The 19737-nt window shown below is 44.6% G+C and overlaps 1 protein-coding gene across 2 annotated transcripts in view; it reads left to right on the forward strand.

The window, feature by feature from the left end:
* Positions 1 to 11268: 11268 nt before the first annotated feature.
* Positions 11269 to 19737, forward strand: part of TENT4B (terminal nucleotidyltransferase 4B) — a 63212-nt gene continuing 54743 nt past the window's right edge. The window contains exon 1 of one of the 2 annotated variants that reach the window (XM_081274495.1): positions 11269 to 12323. In XM_081274495.1, the coding sequence (XP_081130621.1) occupies positions 11695 to 12323 (629 nt within the window). In that variant the 5' untranslated portion in view covers positions 11269 to 11694. The remainder of the gene's footprint in view (positions 12324 to 19737) is intronic. The other variant, XM_081274494.1, reaches the window with a different exon arrangement.

Genomic DNA, 19737 nt, shown 5'->3' on the forward strand with positions numbered 1-19737 from the left:
CTCATACTGGGGGAATCAATCTGCTTTACTCAGTCACTGATTCAAACGCTAATCTCATTCAGAAGCAGCCAGCCAGGCACACCCAGCAATCATGTTTAATCTGGGCACCCTGCGTCCCAATCAAGTTGACACATAAAATTAATCATCCCAAGTTCACCACTTTCAACATAGGACTTTGGCCCATCTCCTTAAACCATGCTTAATCTCTAAATAAAGGCAATAACAAGGCTATAATTCTGCCTAACATGATTCACTTATTCTGCGTAGCACTGAAAATTCACTAACCCCTTTCCCAGGAGAGATGTGTGTCCCCCCTGCACCCCTATACATCCATGAGGAAAAGGCTTGCTTCCCAGTGTCAGGAGGTATCGGAGCCTTTAGGAGGTGGGACCTACTACTGGGAGGTCTTTAGGTCATGGGGGGATGAGTCTTTGAAGAGGATTTTGGTGGTGGTGAGGACTAGGGATTGAACTCAGGGGCACTTGACCACTGAGCCACATCCCCAGCCCTATTTTGTGTTTTATTTAGAGACAGGGTCTCAAGGAGCTGCTTAGCACCTTGCTTTTGCTGAGGCTGGCTTTGAATTTGTGATCCTCCTGCCTCAGCCTCCTGAGCTGCTGGGATTACAGGCCTGCGTCACCTAACCTGGCCCTGAGTGGGTTTTTTTTTTTAATATTTTGTTTTTCAGTTGTAGTTGGACATAATACCTTTATTTTATTTATTTTTATGTGGTGCTGAAGATCAAACCTAGGGCCTCGCACGTTTTTAGGTGAGCACTCTACCCCTGAGCCACATCCCCAGTCCATCCGTCTCTGAGTGGTATTGATCCACCATGTATTCCCACCATGATGTGCTGTCTCACCACAGGTTAAACAGGGCCAACCCATCACAGACTGAAACCTCTGAAACTAAAACAAACTGATTCTCTTTGTAAGTTAATCTTCTCAGGTATTTATTATGATAGAAACCTGAATGAAAAAGTCCTTGAGTGATATTTACTCTTCTCCTTGATAGTCCATAACTTAGATGCTGTGACGTAAAACTGACACTCAAAATCTCTGATATAAGGTCATCATACCTTCTGGTGCATGATAAAGGGATAAGAGAGTAAAAGAAACACACACTCACACACATATTCATAACAAAATAAGGAGGAAATATTCATGGACATTATACTCTTCATGTCCTTGGCTGGCCTGTGGCCATGGCTAGTATTTATAACTTCCTTCTTCACTACCCATTCTGTGTCCCCTTTGCCTTCAGCTGGCACTCAGCAGGTCTTGGTTCTTCACTTGGTATGGTGAGCCACACCTTCATTCCTAAGGTGTCTGGGCCATCAGTGGCCCTTCCCCCATTAGGTTGTTGCATTTTTTTCCCTACTGAATCTAATCACAAGGTGTGATGTTAATACCAATGATGATGGTGATGATGATGATAAATGCCCTAAGGGACCTCTTGTATTGCAAACATTCTCTTCCTTACCTCCGCTGTAGGAGAAGTCCAAGTTCCCTTTACCATATGGACCATTGGGGAGCATTCGGAGTAGTAGTCCAAGTTTTCCTTGGTATTCGGGATCAATCACTCCAACTATTACAGAATTCCCTTCTATGTCTTTTGACTCAGGGGATTGAGGAGCCCCAGATGGCTGGGCGTCAAGCTTGATTTCAAGTTCAATAGAATGAGTCATCATTGTGTCTCCGGATGGACGGATTCCTCTCTCTGAAACTAAAATCTCTAGGCCATCAGGGCATAAGATTTTTGGGGAAAGGAAGCAACATTTTACTAGTGGGTCACTGAGGCAGCAATGAGTAATGCCATTCCCATTTGCACCTCTTGATTCCTGTACCTCTGAACCCCATATGCAGCCTTTTGGAGAACTTTACCGCAGCTCCGCAAGGCACTGCTGCATGTCATATATGGTGCCACAACTGAATGTTCAAAAGGCCATTTCCCACTGTTCTAACAAACCAGCAGCTGCAGAATGGTGGGAGCATGGTAAGATCCGGGAGTTCCATGAGCAGGGGCCCATTGCTGAACTTCTTTTGCTACAATCTGAGCTCCTTGGTCAGAAGCAAAGCTGAGGGGAGTACAGTGAGTGACAGTGGATAAGACATTCTACAAGGCCACAGGATGGTGGTTTGCAGAGAAGGTGAATTCATATAGATTCTACAGTAAGAATCTATTATAGTAAGAACAAAACGCTGTCCCTTTCACAATAGAAATAGTCCATTGTAATCAACTTGCTGCTGAGTAGCTGGCTGATTACCCTAGGGAATATCAGCATCTCAGTGTTGGTCTCCACTACTTGCAGACTGAGCGCTCACCAGTGGCCATAGCTGGGTCTGCCATAGTGAGTGGGTCTTGCTGATAGAAATGGGGGGGGGGAGGCATTTGCCAGCTTAACGGCCACAAACCAGGTTCAAGGGGATGTTTCAAGCAATTAAATCACACCTGGTTCAGCAGCTGCAATTAGAGTCACCTCCTGGTTAAGCATAGAACAGTCTGCTGTCTTTCTTCAAGATCCATCTATCTCCGCACAGGCCAAATAGACATATTGAATGGGGATGTGGTTAGAACTGCCACTTCTGCATCCTTCAAGTCTTTGATGGCAGCACTAATCTCTGCAACTCTTCCAGGAATGTGCTCTTTTTGGTTTACTATTCTCCTAGTTTGAGATATTTCTGGTTGGGTTCTGCTTGATCTTTCCCATCATAATAACCCTCTCCCCACAGACACAGGAGTCAATATGTGGATTCTGCTTGGTGTTGAGTATATCTATTCAAATTATGCATTCTAGAATTGGGAAAATAATGAGATGGATTTGAGAGCCAATTGGGTGCTTACCTGGCCCTGGTAAGCTTCTACTTGGTGGGCCACAGTGAGGTTTGTATGTGTTTTTATTTTGAAGGTTTTTTTTTCCTCTTTGTGGTACTGGGGATTGAACCCAAGGATGTTCTACCACTGAGCTACATCCTGAGCCCTTTTTTATTTTATTTGGACAGGACATAGTACCCCCCTAAATTGCTGAGGCTAGATTCAAAGTTGTGATCCTCCTGCCTCAGCCTCTGAGTTGCTGGGATTATAGGCATGTGCCACTGAACCTGGCTTTGTTTTGAGTTTAAATGCACTTAATTTTTAGAAAGCCTACATGACCTATCTCTTTTTCTTAAAAACAAATAAACAAACAAACAAAACACACATACACACACACACACACACACAAAAAAAAAACCTCACTAGGTGCAGTGACACAGGCCTATAATCCTAAATTCAAGTTTGTCTTTGCCTGACTTCATGTCATCTTTGATGTACTCCTCATCAAAGGCTGCTTTTGTGAAGCTGTTTTTTTTTTTTTTTCTAAGTACTGGTTCAGGGTTTCAGCACCAGTGATGACTGTGATTTCAGTACTTTCTTCCCTTGGGCCTTCAGAGGTTGCTCTTCCACCAATGAGCAAGTCACCAATGTTACCCTCTGTCCTACCAAACATCTTGTCCTCCACCTGCAGGCCCAACCTGTGATCTCCCAGATCTTGTAAACGTCTGAGAACATTTCATCATGGTTGATGAGGTCCAGATAGATAATCACGAAGATGGATCGAGGGGGCTGCCCGCAGTGCTCTCAAGAACCCAGACTCCAACATTGGAGCAAGTATAGTGTAGCAGGAGCAGTGCCCAAGGAGTATGGAGAGGGCAGAAAAGCCACAGTAATATTTTGGCATCCTGAAATAGTGTCAGCAGATAGCCAGTTTCAGAACTTCCTGGAAGATCTGATTATTTCCTTTTCCCCAGTGTACTGGTGCCCTGGTAGAGGATCATAGGTCCCTTTGAGGAAGACTAGGAAAAAAAATTAACACTACACATTTTTTTTTATTAAGCATACTGGTGTCTTTCCATAAGGGGACCAGGACTCCCTTCCATCAAGGGGCTCTGAGTCTGTAAACAGGCTCAAGTCTAGGAATTCATTGAGGAGCTAAGCCAGTTTTTTTGACTCAGATTAGATTTCCGTTTACTTGAACTGAAGCTTTTCTGCTTACACAGATCCAGTAAGAATATGGAAGCATCCTTTCTATTTCTCTTCTATGAACACTGCGATTAACTAGCCAGCACCAAAGGCCTGCATTAATCAGACTGTTCTGATTGCTGCCTTGATTCTGTTGGCCACTATAGTAACTGTGCCCACCTTGCCTTGGTTGGCTGAATGCCAAAACTTAACCCCCCCACCCCGGCAGGGGTAAGATCCAATTATTCCCACTGCCTTTAAGCTTCCATATTCTGGGACCATAATTCTCATTTGGCCTGGTCTACAGAGAAGAGCAATCAGAGAGTTCTTCAAGGGTGCTGGGGCCACCTCGAAAATTTATTTCTCACAGTATTGGTGAAAGGTATGTGTTTTGGAAGTTCTTAGTGTAGGTGAGTAGGTCTTAAATGACAAATCCACTGTAAAAGTCCAGTCTCTCTAAGCCTTCGAATCCCCCCTACATTACACCAAGGCAGGTCATTTCCATTTTGCTCAGTCTGCGGCTAGAGATGTAGTTCAGTGGTAGAGCACTTGTTAACATGCATGAAAGCCCTGTGTTCAATCCCCAGCACAGACACACACACACACACACACTAAAAAAAGCTCCACATAAATCAATTTACTCAAGTTGGGCCACAGTTTGGTCCATGTTTAAGCCAACCAATGAAACAAGCAAACTCAGAGCACTTTCAAACTCCGTGAGCTGCGACATCAAAGGCAGACTCCGCAGGGGCCCCTGTCAATCAATCCAGGCTGCTTTGCCTTTAGTTCTTTCCACCATTATATCAAATCCTTAAAATCCATTCCCTTACACACTCCTCCATTTCTGTCTTTATAACTTAGAAAACTCAAGTGGTTCTTTTGGAATGTAGCACACCTCCTTACGGGCCACACTTGTACTTCACCTTTAGGGGCCTTCTGGGACTTGAGTCTAGTTATCGGCCTAGAAGCAAAGAGTGGAGGTGGGGGTGGGTCCTGAGGAGAACCAGCATGTCTTATAAGGCCACTGCCTCAAGGGAGGCTATGCACAGTTAATTCTTAATCTGGGGGGACAGGGGTCATAGAGGGATCCATCAATACACTGGGGTGGAGATGTTTCTTCCACTTGACATAGAAGGCCTCTTCCACTGTAATGAAGATTCGTTGGGATTGAGGATCCTAAGGCCCCTCATCAGGGCCTTCCTACACAAACCCTTTCCAATTTACAACATCTTATTCATTCCAAATCAACAACTTCACTTTAACAGTAGACACCCTATGAGGCTGGGAATTCAGTCTGCCTGTAGTTCAGACAGTGACAGGGTGAGTTTCTGCATGTGACGTTCAGCAATCTCAGCTCTATGGCTACAGGAGATAAGGGTCTCCTTCGGGGAACACACAGAAACTGTAAGTCATTTATGCATCCCTTGAGGTGTTGATTTGAATCCTTGACCCTATCCTTCCTCCTTCTCTTCCCCCCACTCTGTGTGGTACTGGGGATTAAACCCAGAACTTCGTACATGCCATGCAAATATTCTTGCATCACCCAGCCCAACAACCAATTCACAGAGGGCCTGAGTAGAACAAAATAAACTGAGGAAGGGGAAATTTGCTCTCTGCCCGACTGCTTGAGCTGGGACATCAGACTTCTCCTACTCTGGACTGGGACTTATCTCACCAGCCCTGAGATTCACAGGAATACAAAACCAGCTTTCCTGGGTCTCCACCCTGCAGGTGGCAGATTGGAGGAGGATTTCTCAGCCTCTACAAGTGCGTGAGCCAATTCCTTTATAAACCTTTAATATTTAATAAATATTCTTTAATAAAGGTTATATTCCTGGAATATATCCTATTATGCTTTTCTGTGCCCTAATAGATTTTGGTCCTGAGAGTTACCTCCCCAGTCCTTTTAAAATTTTATTTTAAGACATAGAGTCTTACTAAGTTACCCAGGCTGGCCTTGAAGTTTTTTTTATTATTATTTTTTGAGAGAGAGAGAGAGAATTTTTAACATTTATTTTTTAGTTTTCGGCGGACACATCTTTTCTTGTATGTGGTGTTGAGGATCGAACCCGGGCCTCACGCATGCCAGGCGAGCGCGCTACCGCTTGAGCCACATCCCCAGCCCCTGGCCTTGAACTTTTGATCCTCCTGCCTCAGTCTCCTAAGTAGCTGGGATTATAGATATACATCATTACAACTGGCAAGCTCACCTGTTTCTTTCTTTTTAAATATGTACATATATTTTTTAGTTGTAGACAGACACAATATTTTTATTTTATTTATTTATTTTATGTGGTGCTGAAGACCAAACCCAGTGCATCATACATGCTAGGCAAGCACTCTACCACTGGACTACAACCCCAGCCCCCATCCAGGGGGCCTTATGTCACTTTGTCCAGTGACATTAGGAGCAATTTCATTATATTCATTAAGTTTCCAAAAATGTTTAAAAGTATCATATATGCAGTCACTCAGCTTTTTGCTTCTCATGAGTATTTGATTAGGAGTATCCAAAGCAGACATTCTTTGATTCTTTATTGCCAGATCACTCCATGGACTATCAGAGCTCTCCTTGCCACTAGAAATAGAGATGTTAGCATCTTTATATCTAATCGGATTAGAAAGCTAATTCCCCAAACACCGAAACCAATGTAAAAAACTCATCCATAACATTCTGCTCCTCCAAAACCACTCTCAGGACCAAAATCTATTAGGGTTCTCCAGAAAGGCATAATAGGATATATTCCAGGAATATAACCTTTATTAAAGAATATTTATTAGGGGCTGGGATGTGGCTCAAGCGGTAGTGCGCTTGCCTGGCATGCGTGTGGCCTGGGTTCGATCCTCAGCACCACATACAAACAAAGATGTTGTGTCCGCCGAAAACTAAAAAAAAAAAAAAAAGTATTAAAAAATTAAAAAAAATATTAAAAAAAGAATATTTATTAAATATTAAAGGTTTACGATGGAATTGGCTCACGCACTTGTAGAGGCCGAGAAATCCCCCAATCTTCCACCTGCAGGCTGGAGACCCAGGAAAGCTGGTTGTTATTCCTGTGAATCTCAGGGCTGATGAGATAAGTCCCAGTCCAGAGCAGGAGAAGTCTGATGTCTCAGCTCAAGCATTCAGGTAGAGAGCAAATTTCCCCTTCTTCAGCTTATTCTCTTCAGACCCTCTGTGAATTGGTTGTTGGGATTGGGTGATGCCCACCTGCTTTACTCAGTCACTGATTCAAACGCTAATCTCATTCAGAAGCAGCCTGCCAGGCACACCCAGAAATCATGTTTAATCTGAGCACCCTGCGTCCCAGTCAAGTTGACACATAAAATTAATCATCACTCACATGTATACACACACCAAAGACCTCAGAGAGGCATACAACCTGGACAATTTTGTTTGTAGGACAGTGGAAATGGAAGAAAATTAGACTGTCTTGAAGAAAAAAAAAAAAAAAACAACACAAGCTTCAACTTTGCTTATGATTTCAAAGGCTCATTGAAAAGATTTCTATAGTTGGAATCCTCTATGCATATATGAAAATAACATGGTGTAAAGATGTATATTTTGGGCAAAAAGGGGAAAGTTTGCAAATGGGGCCTATGTCCAAGATTATTAATACCTGAAGCAAATGCTTCATAACCTAAATACTGAAGGTGTAATTACCATGTAACTATTGGTCATGGTAATCATATACTCCAGAGTGGACTAATTTAATCACACACTGTTGAAGATTTAGTTACAATGACAATTATTAATGATATTACTACCATATGGTAGTTTGTATATACAATTCCCTTTCTTTTTTATTCAATTTAATAAATCAGTAAAAACATTTAAATTTTGGTGATTCTTGGATAATTTTCTTTCCATTTCTCCACCCATTTATTTTTCCCTAGAGAACTTTGGTGTTTCAGTAAATCTCCAAGTTAATACCATCAATTCAACATTTTCCCCTTCAGAAACAAGAATATTGTGAATGAATAGGGCACTAGATTATGGGAGAAAGTGCTATTGTTTTTGACTCATCAGTTTAATGCAGATGGTTCTGAAAAAATGTAATAAATGTCTGTTTTTTTTGTTCAAAATAGTGATAGGAAAAAATTGAGTAATTAAAGTTGATTACTGAAATTAGTGTAGTCTATCTCCTTGGAGGCGGCAGTAGATTACTCCAAGGCAGAGCACTGCAGATTGGCTGGGGAAAGTAAATATATTTTTGTATATGAAATTACCCATGTGTTTTCCTTCGGGTTGGATTGTTAAAGAAACTTCCAGAATATTTACTTTGTGATTCTATACCATGACACAAGTCAACACTCAACCATACTGCTGTATCATTTTGCACACAAAGCATATTCCTGCCTCAGGGCCTTTGGACTTGCTACCCCCTCTAATAGATCATTCCTTAGATGGTAAAGGCTATTCCCTTGCTTAAATCCCTGCTCAAATATCACTTCCTCAGAGCAGCCTTCCCTGATTAGCCCTCCTAAAAATAGCCTATGGTCACTATCCCTTTAGCCTGCTTTCCTTTTCTCACAGCGTTCATCACTGTATGACTTTATACTCTCACCTTACACACTGGAATACAAGGTCCTTGAAGGCAGACCTTATCAGGATTGCTCATTGCTATATCCTCAGAATCTGGCATATAATAATTGCTCAAGACATATTTGTTGAATTAATTGAATGAGTACAATTTCAGATTAAATATTTACCTCTTTTTGCCTCCCCAACCAGACAGTAAATTCATGGAATGCAGCCAAACGCCCCAGTTGATTATTTATCTCCTCTAAAGCAATTAGCTCAGCCTGGCATGGATGATATTCATTCAACCAAAATTTGCTGAATACCTTGAAACATGGCTAAGTTACAGGGAGAGTTAACGAGTCAGCTTCTCCTGCTGCTGAATGAAAACACAGTTAAGTCTTGCCTTTCAGGCCACATTTTAGTTTACAAAGTACTTTTATATAGGTTATCTCCTTTGATCTTTGTGGAGGGCGGTTCTGGGGATGGACTCCAGGGTCTGGTCCATACTGGGCAAGCACTCTACCAGTGGCTATACCCCTTAGACCTCATTTGATTGTTTTGCCAAACTTTGGTAGTTCTTAATAGTGCCCTTAAATATAACAAATGCCAATTTCTGGCATGTACTATGAATAATCTTGAACACTCTGTTTTAGATATCAGTGGCATATAATGTATTCTTGGACATTTGGAGAAATGATGTACCTGTATTTTGACATTTGTATGTGCATGAAGTGAATATTTAGGAGAGTGTTTAACAAAGCCTTCAGAGTGGGTATTTCTGGTTAGTGGGACTTTTGGTAATGATTGTTTTCTTGGTTTTATTTTGCTGGCGGGGGGTGGGGTGGGGTGGTGGTGGGTATTGAAACCAGGGTGCTTAATCACTGAGCCAAACTCCCAGCCCTTTTTTAGTACTTAGAGACAGGGTCTCACTGAGTTGCTTAGGGTCTTGCTAATTTGCTGATGCTGGCTTTAAACTCACAATCCTCCTGCCTCAACCTCCAGAGCTGCTGGGGTTATAGGGGTACACTACTGCACCTGGCTTGGCTTGCTTTTTTTTTTTTTTTTTAATTTTCTTTTATAGGTGATAGGAATTGAACCCAGGGCCTGGTGAATGCTAGGCAAGTACTTTACCACTGAGCTTTACTCTGTTTTTTTATTTAAAAATTTAAAACAAATTTGAAGGCATCAAATGAAATCTATTTCTATACCACGTTTTATTTTTGTTCACTAATGTGAATGGCATAAAAAATAATCATTACTTATTTTCCTGGCTTATGTAAATCTTAGCATATAGCAAATTTCATTCTGAGCAAACTTTTAATACTAATTTCTAGCAAAGCAATAACAATAAAACGAACCAGCATTCTGAAAGTCTTTCTTGTGTATGTTTGTATTTATGGCCATGATATTCTTTTAGCAAGAAAAAGGGTAGAGCGATGCTTCATTCTTTGATAAATAGTTTTTCATTCTTTGCCAAAAACACTTTCCAGGATATTGAGCTCCCAAAGCAGAAGGCTGAAATCAGGTGTCAGGGACTTGTTCTGTAATTTGCACCAACCTTAAAGGTCACACACTGGATGCGCTTATTCTTTTTTCCTCATGATGAACTGGAAATACTGAAAATTCCCTTTTTCTGCAGGGTGTGGTGGCGCCAAGTCTGTAATACTAGGGATTTTGGAGACTGAAGCATCTCAACTTTGAGGCCAGTCTCAGCAACTTAGCGAGGCCCTAAGCAACTTAGTGAGACCCTGTCTCAAATTTTTAAAAAATAAAATGAAAAGGGATGGGATGTAGCTCGCTGGTAAAGTGCACCAGCGTTAAATTCCCAGTTTGGAAAAAAAAAATTCCTTTTCTCTTTTTCTTGCCCTACACGGATTTTTCCTTTCGGAAAAATCTCTAAATGAGGATATATATAATATGGTCTTCATTTTAGGATTCAAAGGTTTTAGAAACCGTTTGAGTATAAGATTTCCGTTAAGAAACTGAACTGGAAGGATTTTCTCAGGCTGTTGGTGCACCCAGGGCAGCTCCAGTTTCTTCACAGGCTGAGCAGTCATGTGCCGGTGCATCTGTGCGCGCACATGTATAAAGTGGGTTTTCACTTAAGGTTGGTGACCTCCCCCAACCGGAACGAAGATGTGCGTCCGTCCACCTTTGCGTTTGGGAGCCGGTTTCTCCGTCTCGGGTGGGGTGAGGGGATCCATCCTCTGCCAAGGCCTGCGGCTCACGCACCCTGGCCAGCGCGCAGCAGGGCGGGGCGCGGGGAGCCTCCGGGAACCGGCGCGGCTCGCGGGCACGCAGTGCCCCATGCGGGCCGGGAGGGCGAGTGGCGGCAATTTTCCCTCCCCCTTGGGGGTGTGTCCCCACGCCACCGGAAAAAGTGTTTTAGGAAACGAGCTGGGGGTGAGTTGCCGGCAGACCCCCGGAGTCCCCGAGGCCGCGGGGTGGGGGAGGGGACAGGGGCGGGGCGGCGCCTCCCAGAGTCCCTTCCCCAGAGGAGCCGGCGGCGACCTCGCGCGGCCTCCTCAGTCTCCGCGACCAGGAAGCGGAGGCCGGGCGGTAGCGCGCGCCTCGGAGGGGCCCGGACGCCAGGTACGCTGGCCCCCGCCGCGGCCGGCTCGGGGACGGTTGGCCAGGGCAGTTGCGGCCCCCGTCGCGCCGCGCCGCGGCCTCTGTGACGCACGGCGCGGCCCCGGGGGTGCGGGGCTGGCGGGCGGCGGGGGCGGGGCGAGCGCGGGCGGCGGGCGGGGCGGGGCGGAGCGAGCGGGGCGGAGCCGGCGGAGGCCCCGCCCCGGGGCCGGAGGAGCGAGGACGCTACCGAGCAGGCGCGTCCCGCCGCCGCTGCCGCCGCCGCTGCCGCCGTCGCTCGCCCTTCTCCGGAGCTGCCGCCACCGCCGCCATTTGCACGGGGACCCCAGTGACAGGGGCTCGGCGGAGGGGCGGAGGGAGGGGGGGAGGGCCCGCGGAGCCCCCGAGGGCGGGAGCGACGCCGCCGGCGCCGTCCCGGCTCCCTGCGCGACCGCGCCGCCCGCGGCGGGCCCCGAGCAGCAGCAGCGGCAGCAGCGGCAGCAGCAGCGGCAGCCGAGGCCGGGCGTGCGCCTGAGGCGGCGGCGGCGGCGGCGGCCCTGCGGGCGGCCAGGAGGGGCGGGGGCAGCGGCCGCCGCCGTTTGATGGATCCGAGGATCGCCTGGTTCCAGCCAGAGCAGCTCGGACCGTCCAACAGTCTGTGGATGCAGATCTGGGAGACGACCCAGGGGCTGAGGAACCTCTACTTCAACCACCACTGTCACAGCAGCGGCGGCGCGAGCGGCGGCGGCGGCGGCAGCAGCACGGCCACCGGCGGGAGCGGCAGCAGCACCGGCAGCCCCGGCGGCGCGGCCCCGGCTCCGGCCCCGGCCGGCATGTACCGTTCCGGGGAGCGCCTGCTGGGCGGCCACGCGCTGCCCGCGGAGCAGCGGGACTTCCTGCCCCTAGAGACGACCAACAACAACAACAACCACCACCAGCCGGCGGCCTGGGCCCGCCGGGCTGCCGCGGGCCCCTCGGCGTCCTCGTCCCCCTCGGCGTCCTCGTCCCCGCACCCCTCGGCCGCGGTCCCTGCCGCCGAGCCCGCGGACCCGGCCTCGGGCAGCAGCAACAAGAGGAAGCGCGACAACAAGGCCAGCACCTACGGACTCAACTACAGCCTGCTGCAGCCCAGTGGAGGGCGGGCCGCGGGGGGCGGCCGGGTGGACGGCAGCGGGGGCGTGTACAGCGGGACCCCGTGGAAGCGGAGGAACTACAACCAGGGAGTCGTGGGGTGAGTGCTGGCCCTGCGGCCTGCTGGTCTGGCCCGTGCACACGCGCAGCCGGGCACACGCCCACAGAGAGGGTGGGGGAGCCCCAGAGAGGCCACCCCCACGGCCTGCCTCGGCTGCTGCTCCACGCGGGGCAGGGGGAGAGACTGTGGCCCAAACCCCCATCCCGCAGCCATCCATACCTCCCCCCAGCCCTCTCCAGCCGTCCAGCCTTGTGGACCTCCTCTCAGCCATCCACAACCTCCCCTCACCTTCCTTAGTCATCCACACCTCCCTCCCCTCCCTCCTAACCGTCCACACCTTCCCTGAGCCCCCTTTATCCATCGCTTGGGCCCTCCCCTTAGTCCCACCTTCTGTCCCCTGAGCCCCCCTCCAGCCCTCCACACCTTTGTCCCCACCATCATACTCCGAGATTCCTTAGCACGGTCGTACCATTCATTCCCTGAAAACATAACTGCGTTGGTGTCTTTCGATGGTTTAGGACCTGGAGGTGCTTTCCTTGCCAAGAATAGAAACATCCAGAATGCTCCTCCCCTCCCCCAATCCCAGACAGGAATCATGTCAGCCCTGAAAGGCATTGCCTACTTTTGACCCTTTGGCCCATCTTTTAATTTTATTTAAAAAAAAAAATTCCGGTTTTAAGGATGCCCTGTGTTTGGGGAGGGAGGGCTGAGGTGACAGCTAAGTTTAGGCTAGTAGAGGTGGTAGCTCTTCTGAGGCCCTGATAGAACTTTCCAGGAGTTCATGGTCCGGGGCTCAGCTTCTCACTGTAAAGTTGTCATCTTGGCAGAGGGAGCCAGTGCTTTTCATTCTAGGGGGTAACTTTATGCTAATGGGTGAATGTTGCACCACTAGTGACTTTCTGTTTAAAGTTCAGCTCTTACAAAATGGAATCTTACCTGATCCCTGGTGAATTATGTACATAAGCTTGGAATGTTTCCATCTAGATTTCCCTTCTGGAAGAGCTCTTGTGCTGGAAAAGGTCACTGAGTCATTTTTCTTTTGTAAAATAAAGGTTTTGGACCGTGTGTGTGTGTGTGTGTGTGTGTGTGTGTGTGAGAGAGAGAGAGAGAGAGAGAGAGAGAGAGAGAGAGAGTGTGTGAGTATGGGGGGGGGAGTCTGAGTATAGAAAACCAGCTTTCAAATTGCTTTTCATTTTTCAGATCCTGTTTTACATTGAGGCTAGCGTACACAAATGAAATCACCAATTAGTAATCCCGAGTGAACCTTTTCTTAGATTCACCCATTCAGATCAGCCCTGTTTGGCAAGGAGAGACAGATCTGTGTACCTTTTTGAAGGTCTGGGTAAAATGAGTTGGTGGGTTCCATCTGCTTCTAGTGGGTTGGTGTCTGCTATATGCTACTATTACTACTCCCACATTTATGGAAAATGCAGTCATGCGCTTTAGGACTTCTGCTGGGGTATATGTCAAATCTGCCCTCACTTTCAGAGGGGAATCCTTTAGGGTTGAGTCCTTTGTTGCTAAGCTTCAAGGGCGCTCTCCATGGTTATCACATTTTATTAAAGGCTTGTGGTTCCATCCTGTTAGCATTTCCAAGTTTAAGCATAAAGTTGTGGTTTAGTGACAAGCAAATTGATATTGAGGGGTTCTGGTAGTTTCGTTTTACAGGAATAAGCTCCAGTTAAGTAATCACTGTCAACCAAAACCTTGAAGTTCCCTAATTGCATTTTACTGAAGTCTCTTATATATGTTTTTAGAAAAGGTATATTATAAATCCAAAGTTCTGCCACCTCTTTTTTTTTTTTTTTTTTTGGTTAAATCAGAAATTGTTTTCCCCTCTACTTGCTATTTAATGTAAAGGATACTGCAAAAGGTTCACATTTGAACTTTGTAGAAGCAAAGTGTTCTTGTTCCTGATTCAAATATTATATTGCTCTCAAAGGGATTAGGAGAGGAATTTTCATTTCCCAGCGGGATTACTGTTTAAAAACTGATTGTAAAATTGTTTTAAAACAGCTTATCACTTCCTCCGACTTTCCACTTTTTTGCCCCTTCCTTTTAAGAGTGTCAGCAGTTAAAAATTTTTCAAATGTTCAATTCTGAGACCTTCCTGTTTTGAAAGATATATTAAACAGTTCCGAATAGTGTTTGTGTAAGAGTGTCTGGTTGCTTGATAATTTTTGATCTGTGGATAAGTTTTGATTTGTGGATCTTTATTTCTTTTAAGGAAGTTTTGCCGTTTTTAATACAGGTATGTATAAAGTCTGGAATCAGTGTACCTCAGTATTCACTATTCTGAGATTAAATATAGTAAAACTGTTACCAACATTTTCTGCATTCTTAGAATGTGACTGCTACTTTGCTAGTAGATTAACAAATTGTGGTGGTTCCTGGCTTCTGGGTTGGCTATTTAGATAGGAACATGAGATATCCTGGGTGCCCCCTCTTCCCCTCAGTGTGAAAAGTGGATTGTAATTCTGGGATAGTGTGTACTGCTCTTTTATATCTTGGTTTCTCAACATCAGCCAAACTGGTTGACTTATTTCCTGGACACTCCTTTGAGCTACAGTTCAAAACCTGGCTTTTTCCAATGCCCAAGTTGTTGCTGTTTGGTCCTCAGAACTCTTGTGCTTGGTTCATGTTCTTAGTAGAGTAAATGTCTGTTAGCTTCCTTTTATAAGCGTGCTCTCTCTTACCTATTGGGGGATGGAAATATCTTTAATGTAGCATAAAATATTTGGATTTCATCGTAGTCTTTCAAAATGAAACTCCCCTGGGCGCATTTACCATTTTGGCCTTTGTCCCTGTGTAACCATAGGCCCATGGAGTTTATTTTCTTTTCTTTATCTTTTTATTCCTTCCAACATTGCTTCCATTTATCCGTTTTCTTCGACTTCAGGTTTCATTCCCCTTGAGAGCTGGCTGTAGTATAGGATGTAGTCCACCAGCTCTTTCTGCTTGTCAGTGAAAATGAGCCATAAGCCCTTTTCTTTTCAAAGATTTAATTGTTGATCACCATGGAGAAAGAAGGGATAGCAGAAAGTTGCAAACACAGAGAATTTACTGATATCCAGAGCCCTTAGTCCCGAGCCTGAGTGTCCAGAAACTTCTTGTGTAAGACGCTTGGTGCTTGTCCAAGTTCATGAGAATAGGTTTGTGTTGGCTACACTGTGAGATCTGTAGGTGGTTTGTCAAGGCTTGGATGACTTGTTCACAGTAATGGCTTGGAATGTGAATTTGTTTGAGGGGACATCAAGGAGACCCCATTGGGAAACTTAATTTTTCTCCCCAGTGCTAGGGGTTGAATCCAGGGCCTTGGACATGATAATGCTAGATAAATGTTCTACTGCTGAGCTGTACCCCTAGCCCTGGGAAATTTAAGTTTAATGACTAATTTCTTGAACTAGGCTGGTAGGAATTGGGGGATGGAAGGATGAATGAATGTGAGAAGTTTTTACAAGATAAGGATGAATCTTCCCTTGGTGATTTTAATGATCTATAGCTTTGAACTTGAGTGACTGGGGAAATGTTTGTGTTATTGAAAATAGGGGCTGGAAGGACTGTTGGTTTGGGGCAGAAGGTTCGGTGGTATTTGGGTGGAAAACTGGGCAGGGGCTGAGACTCGCGGTGAGTGCTGCGCTCTGTACTGCAGTGGACAGTGTTGTCCCACGTGTGCCGTTCTCCTAGTACTCGTGATTCACTCGATCACAGTAAACCCGAGGTGCTGATGGTTCACTTTGGCACTGGCATTAATGGCTTATTTCTATATAATGTCATCAGGGGATTGGTGTTATTGTTGGGCTTCACAGCAATCAGGCAGATTAAGTAGGAAAGAATTTAGAGAGACCTGGTGTTTGTGTTAAGTTTAAATTATGTGCATTTGCATATGTAGCTCATAGTAATTCTTTACTGAACTGGGACCTTCAGGTTATTGACTGATTTATGTAGAGATGTATTTTAAAGAAGGTATTAGGGTGTAGATTCTACACTTACAGTGTAATATGTATCTGAGAATTTCCTCAAATCCGGCACACTGTTTTCAACTGTTACTTTCATGCCACAGCTTGCCTCTTCCATCCACTATCTGTCACCAGTGACCCTGTTACTGTCAAGAGTCATTGGCATTTCATTGTATGGACTCTTTTTTTTCCATCCCCATTACGTTTTTAGCCATTGAAAAGCCAAAGGAAACAGTGACTGGAGCTTTTTGGAGTCCACCCCTGTTCACACAGGTTTAGGACATTGCAGGAGAGAGAAGATGTGAAAGGGTACTAGGGAGTCCGAGGCAGGGAGGACTTGTGTGCTTGAACAGTTCTGATCCTAGGTGCTCAATGCCCCACATTTCAACTCCTTCCACAAAACTGCTGCCAGAGGGCCTAGTGTTTGGAGTCCAGAGGGCCCATAGGAAGGGGCTCCCTTGCTGATGCTGGACTGGTCAGATGGTTGTCTTACTTATTGGTTCTCACATTATCTGTGTGTCACAGGAATGGTGTAGACATGGATTGCAATGAATGGTTAGGTATTCTTATACCTGTTGAAGCTGAGAAAAATTAAAAGCAATTTTCCTGTGGGAAGTAGAAAAGCGGGGTGATGTATGCTTTCACACAGCTTTCTATTCTCTGTTCTTTTGACTCAGTTAGAGTAACATTTAGTGGAGGAAACTATTTCAAGATCACACCCACGGCACTAGAGACTATATTAACCACTTATTAACACAGGTACAAAGTATTCTTGATGGGGCTGTAGATGCTGCTTTGAAGAACCAGGGTCCAGTTGCCAGCAGCTGGTCTTTGCTCTTCCCTTCAGAGCTGATAGGACAGCTCTGTAGAGAGCTGGACAGCCTCCTAGCTGCTCAGAGGCTGGCTGGCAGAATGTCCTTTCCACCCCCAGATATTTGCTAGAGACTCAGTTGCTGTAAAGACCAGAAAGTCTTCAAATTTTTTTACTATTTTTAAGATGACACATAATTATTTTTTAAAATAAGTGATTGTAGATTGAAGTTGAAGATGGCCTTGAGCTAGATTTTTCATTTTTGCAACCACACAGTAGATAATACATTTAATTCTGATAAAATTACTTGATGATGCAAAAGACTTTCATATACCCAGAAGCCTGGCCACATGGAAATTGGAGGTAAAGATTTTAGGAAAAAATTAAATGTGGAGCCATGCATGTTCCACTGGTTTCTTATTCACTTGGACAATTTCAAGTCTGAAAAAAATCTTAAAATTGTGCCTAGAGATTTTGTACAGTAAATGGTAACTAAGCTTAGGAATTCTAGCTCAAGTCTCGCCTTCTTCTGAAATATGTATTTAGTGCAGAATCCTTTGCTTCCAGGTCAGTTGATTTAATAAAAGTAATCAGTAAAATGGAAACTTTATTACCATGTTTCAAATACTATGCTAAATCTTTTCCATTTGTTATAATTAATCTCTTTATACATAGCTCCATCTATTCTTTTTTCACTTTTTATTTTAAAATAATTTATAGATTTATAGGAAGTCGCAAAAACTAATATAGATAGCTCTCATATTTCCTTCGCTCAGTTTCCCCTACTGGTAATATCTGACATAACTCTTTCCTTCAGAGCTGATAGGACAGCTCGGTAGAGAGCTGGACAGCTGTTTTTTTCACAAAGAAACACAGAAAATTGACATTGTTACACTCCATAGCCTATTTTAATTTAAAAAAAATTAAGTTGTTGATAGGCCTTTATTTTATTTATTTATTTTTATGTGGTACTGAGGATTGAACCCAGTGCCTCATACATGCTGAGCACAGTCTCACCCCTCCATAGCCTGTTTTAGATTTCACCAGTTTCACATGTACTTATTGTGTGTGTGTGTGTGTAGTTCTGTATGACTTTCTCACATGTATAGATTCATGTAACTGCTTCCAGCTGTTAAGATACAGGACTGGATTGGTTTTGGTGCTCTCCCTGCTGTGACCTGAATTCATTTCTCCATGAGGGAAACAACAGTATCAAAAAAGAATGTGAAACTATTCCATCACCTTAAGGCTCCCTGGTATTGCCCCTTTGAAGTCACACACACACACACACACACACCCTTCCTTCTCATACTTAACCACTGGCAACCACTGATCTGTTCCCGGTATCTGTAATTTTGCCATTTTGAGAACACTATAAAAATCATAAAGTTTGTAACTTTGTCTTTTCCCTTTCACTGTAATTCCTTTGAGAGTCATGGGAATTGTTTCATGAACCAATAGTTTATTGCCTACTTTGTTTAACCATTCACCTGCTGAGAGAAATTCCAGAAAGATGGTTTCTAATTTTTGACTATTAAAAATAAAGCTGCTGTGAACATTGATGTACACAGTCTTATGTGAAATAGTTTTAATTTTTGAGAGAGAAGTGTCCAGAAGTGCCAAATAAGTACATATTTTGTTTTTAAAGAAATTGCTAATCATTTTCTAGAGTAGCTGTATTATGTTCCTACCAGCAGTGTACATAAAAGAAATCCAGAGTCTCTGTATCCTCTCCAGCATTTGGTGTTATCACTCTTCATATTAACATTTTCATAAATAATCCCACCTAATTCTAATAATCGCAGTGCTGAGGGTTGAACCCGGGCCTAGTTCATTGTAGGCAAACATTCTACCACTGAGCTATATACTCAAACTTCCACCTAATTTTAATCATAATTAATTTTTATTTAAAAAACTAATGGTAACTTTTCCACTTAGAAATCTCCAAGTAAAATTGTGACTGAAAAGGCCTCAGTTGGCTGGAGGTAGAGCTCCAGTGGTAGATGCTTGCCATCTGCACACAGATCCCAGCACCTAAACAGCAGCCACAGCAACAAAACCCCTCAGTGTACAAGTTTTACTTTGGTTTTATTCTTAGTAGTATCATTTAAAATTTGTCTTTAAAGTTCTTTTTAGTGTTTGTTTCTTTTTTTATTTTTTTAGACAGGGTCTCTGTCTGTCCCCAAGCTGGTCTTGAATTTGTAGGCATAAGTGATTTTCCTGCCTCAGCCTCCCGTGTAGCTGGGATTATGAGCCTGCGCCAGCCTGCCATGCTGGTGAACGGTTTTTGCAGTATTGGTATATCTGCAGACTGTGTAAATGGGTACTTCAGATCTATCCTAGGATAAATTTTTATCTGACGTACTTTCTGGATTAAGAGTTGGGACTTGGCCCATTATTTTTCCCTTACTGGCCATGTGTAGACAGTTTTGATTCTGTCAAAATGAAATTTTTTCTTTAGCATCATCAATCATTGTAAATTAATTAGTTTGTGTTCTTTCTGTTCTGTGAATTGAATCCGGGGGCACTCTACCACTATACCATATGTATAGCCCTTATCATTTTTTAATTGGGAGTCGGGGTCCTGCTAAATTGCGTAGGCTGGCCTTGAACTTGAGATCCTCCTGCCTTATCCTGAGTAGCTGGGATTGCAGGCTTTGTGCCACCATACCTGGTCAAATGG

Source organism: Spermophilus citellus, assembly GCF_964194105.1.
Source record: "Spermophilus citellus genome assembly, chromosome: 18".
Taxonomy (NCBI): domain Eukaryota; kingdom Metazoa; phylum Chordata; class Mammalia; order Rodentia; family Sciuridae; genus Spermophilus; species Spermophilus citellus.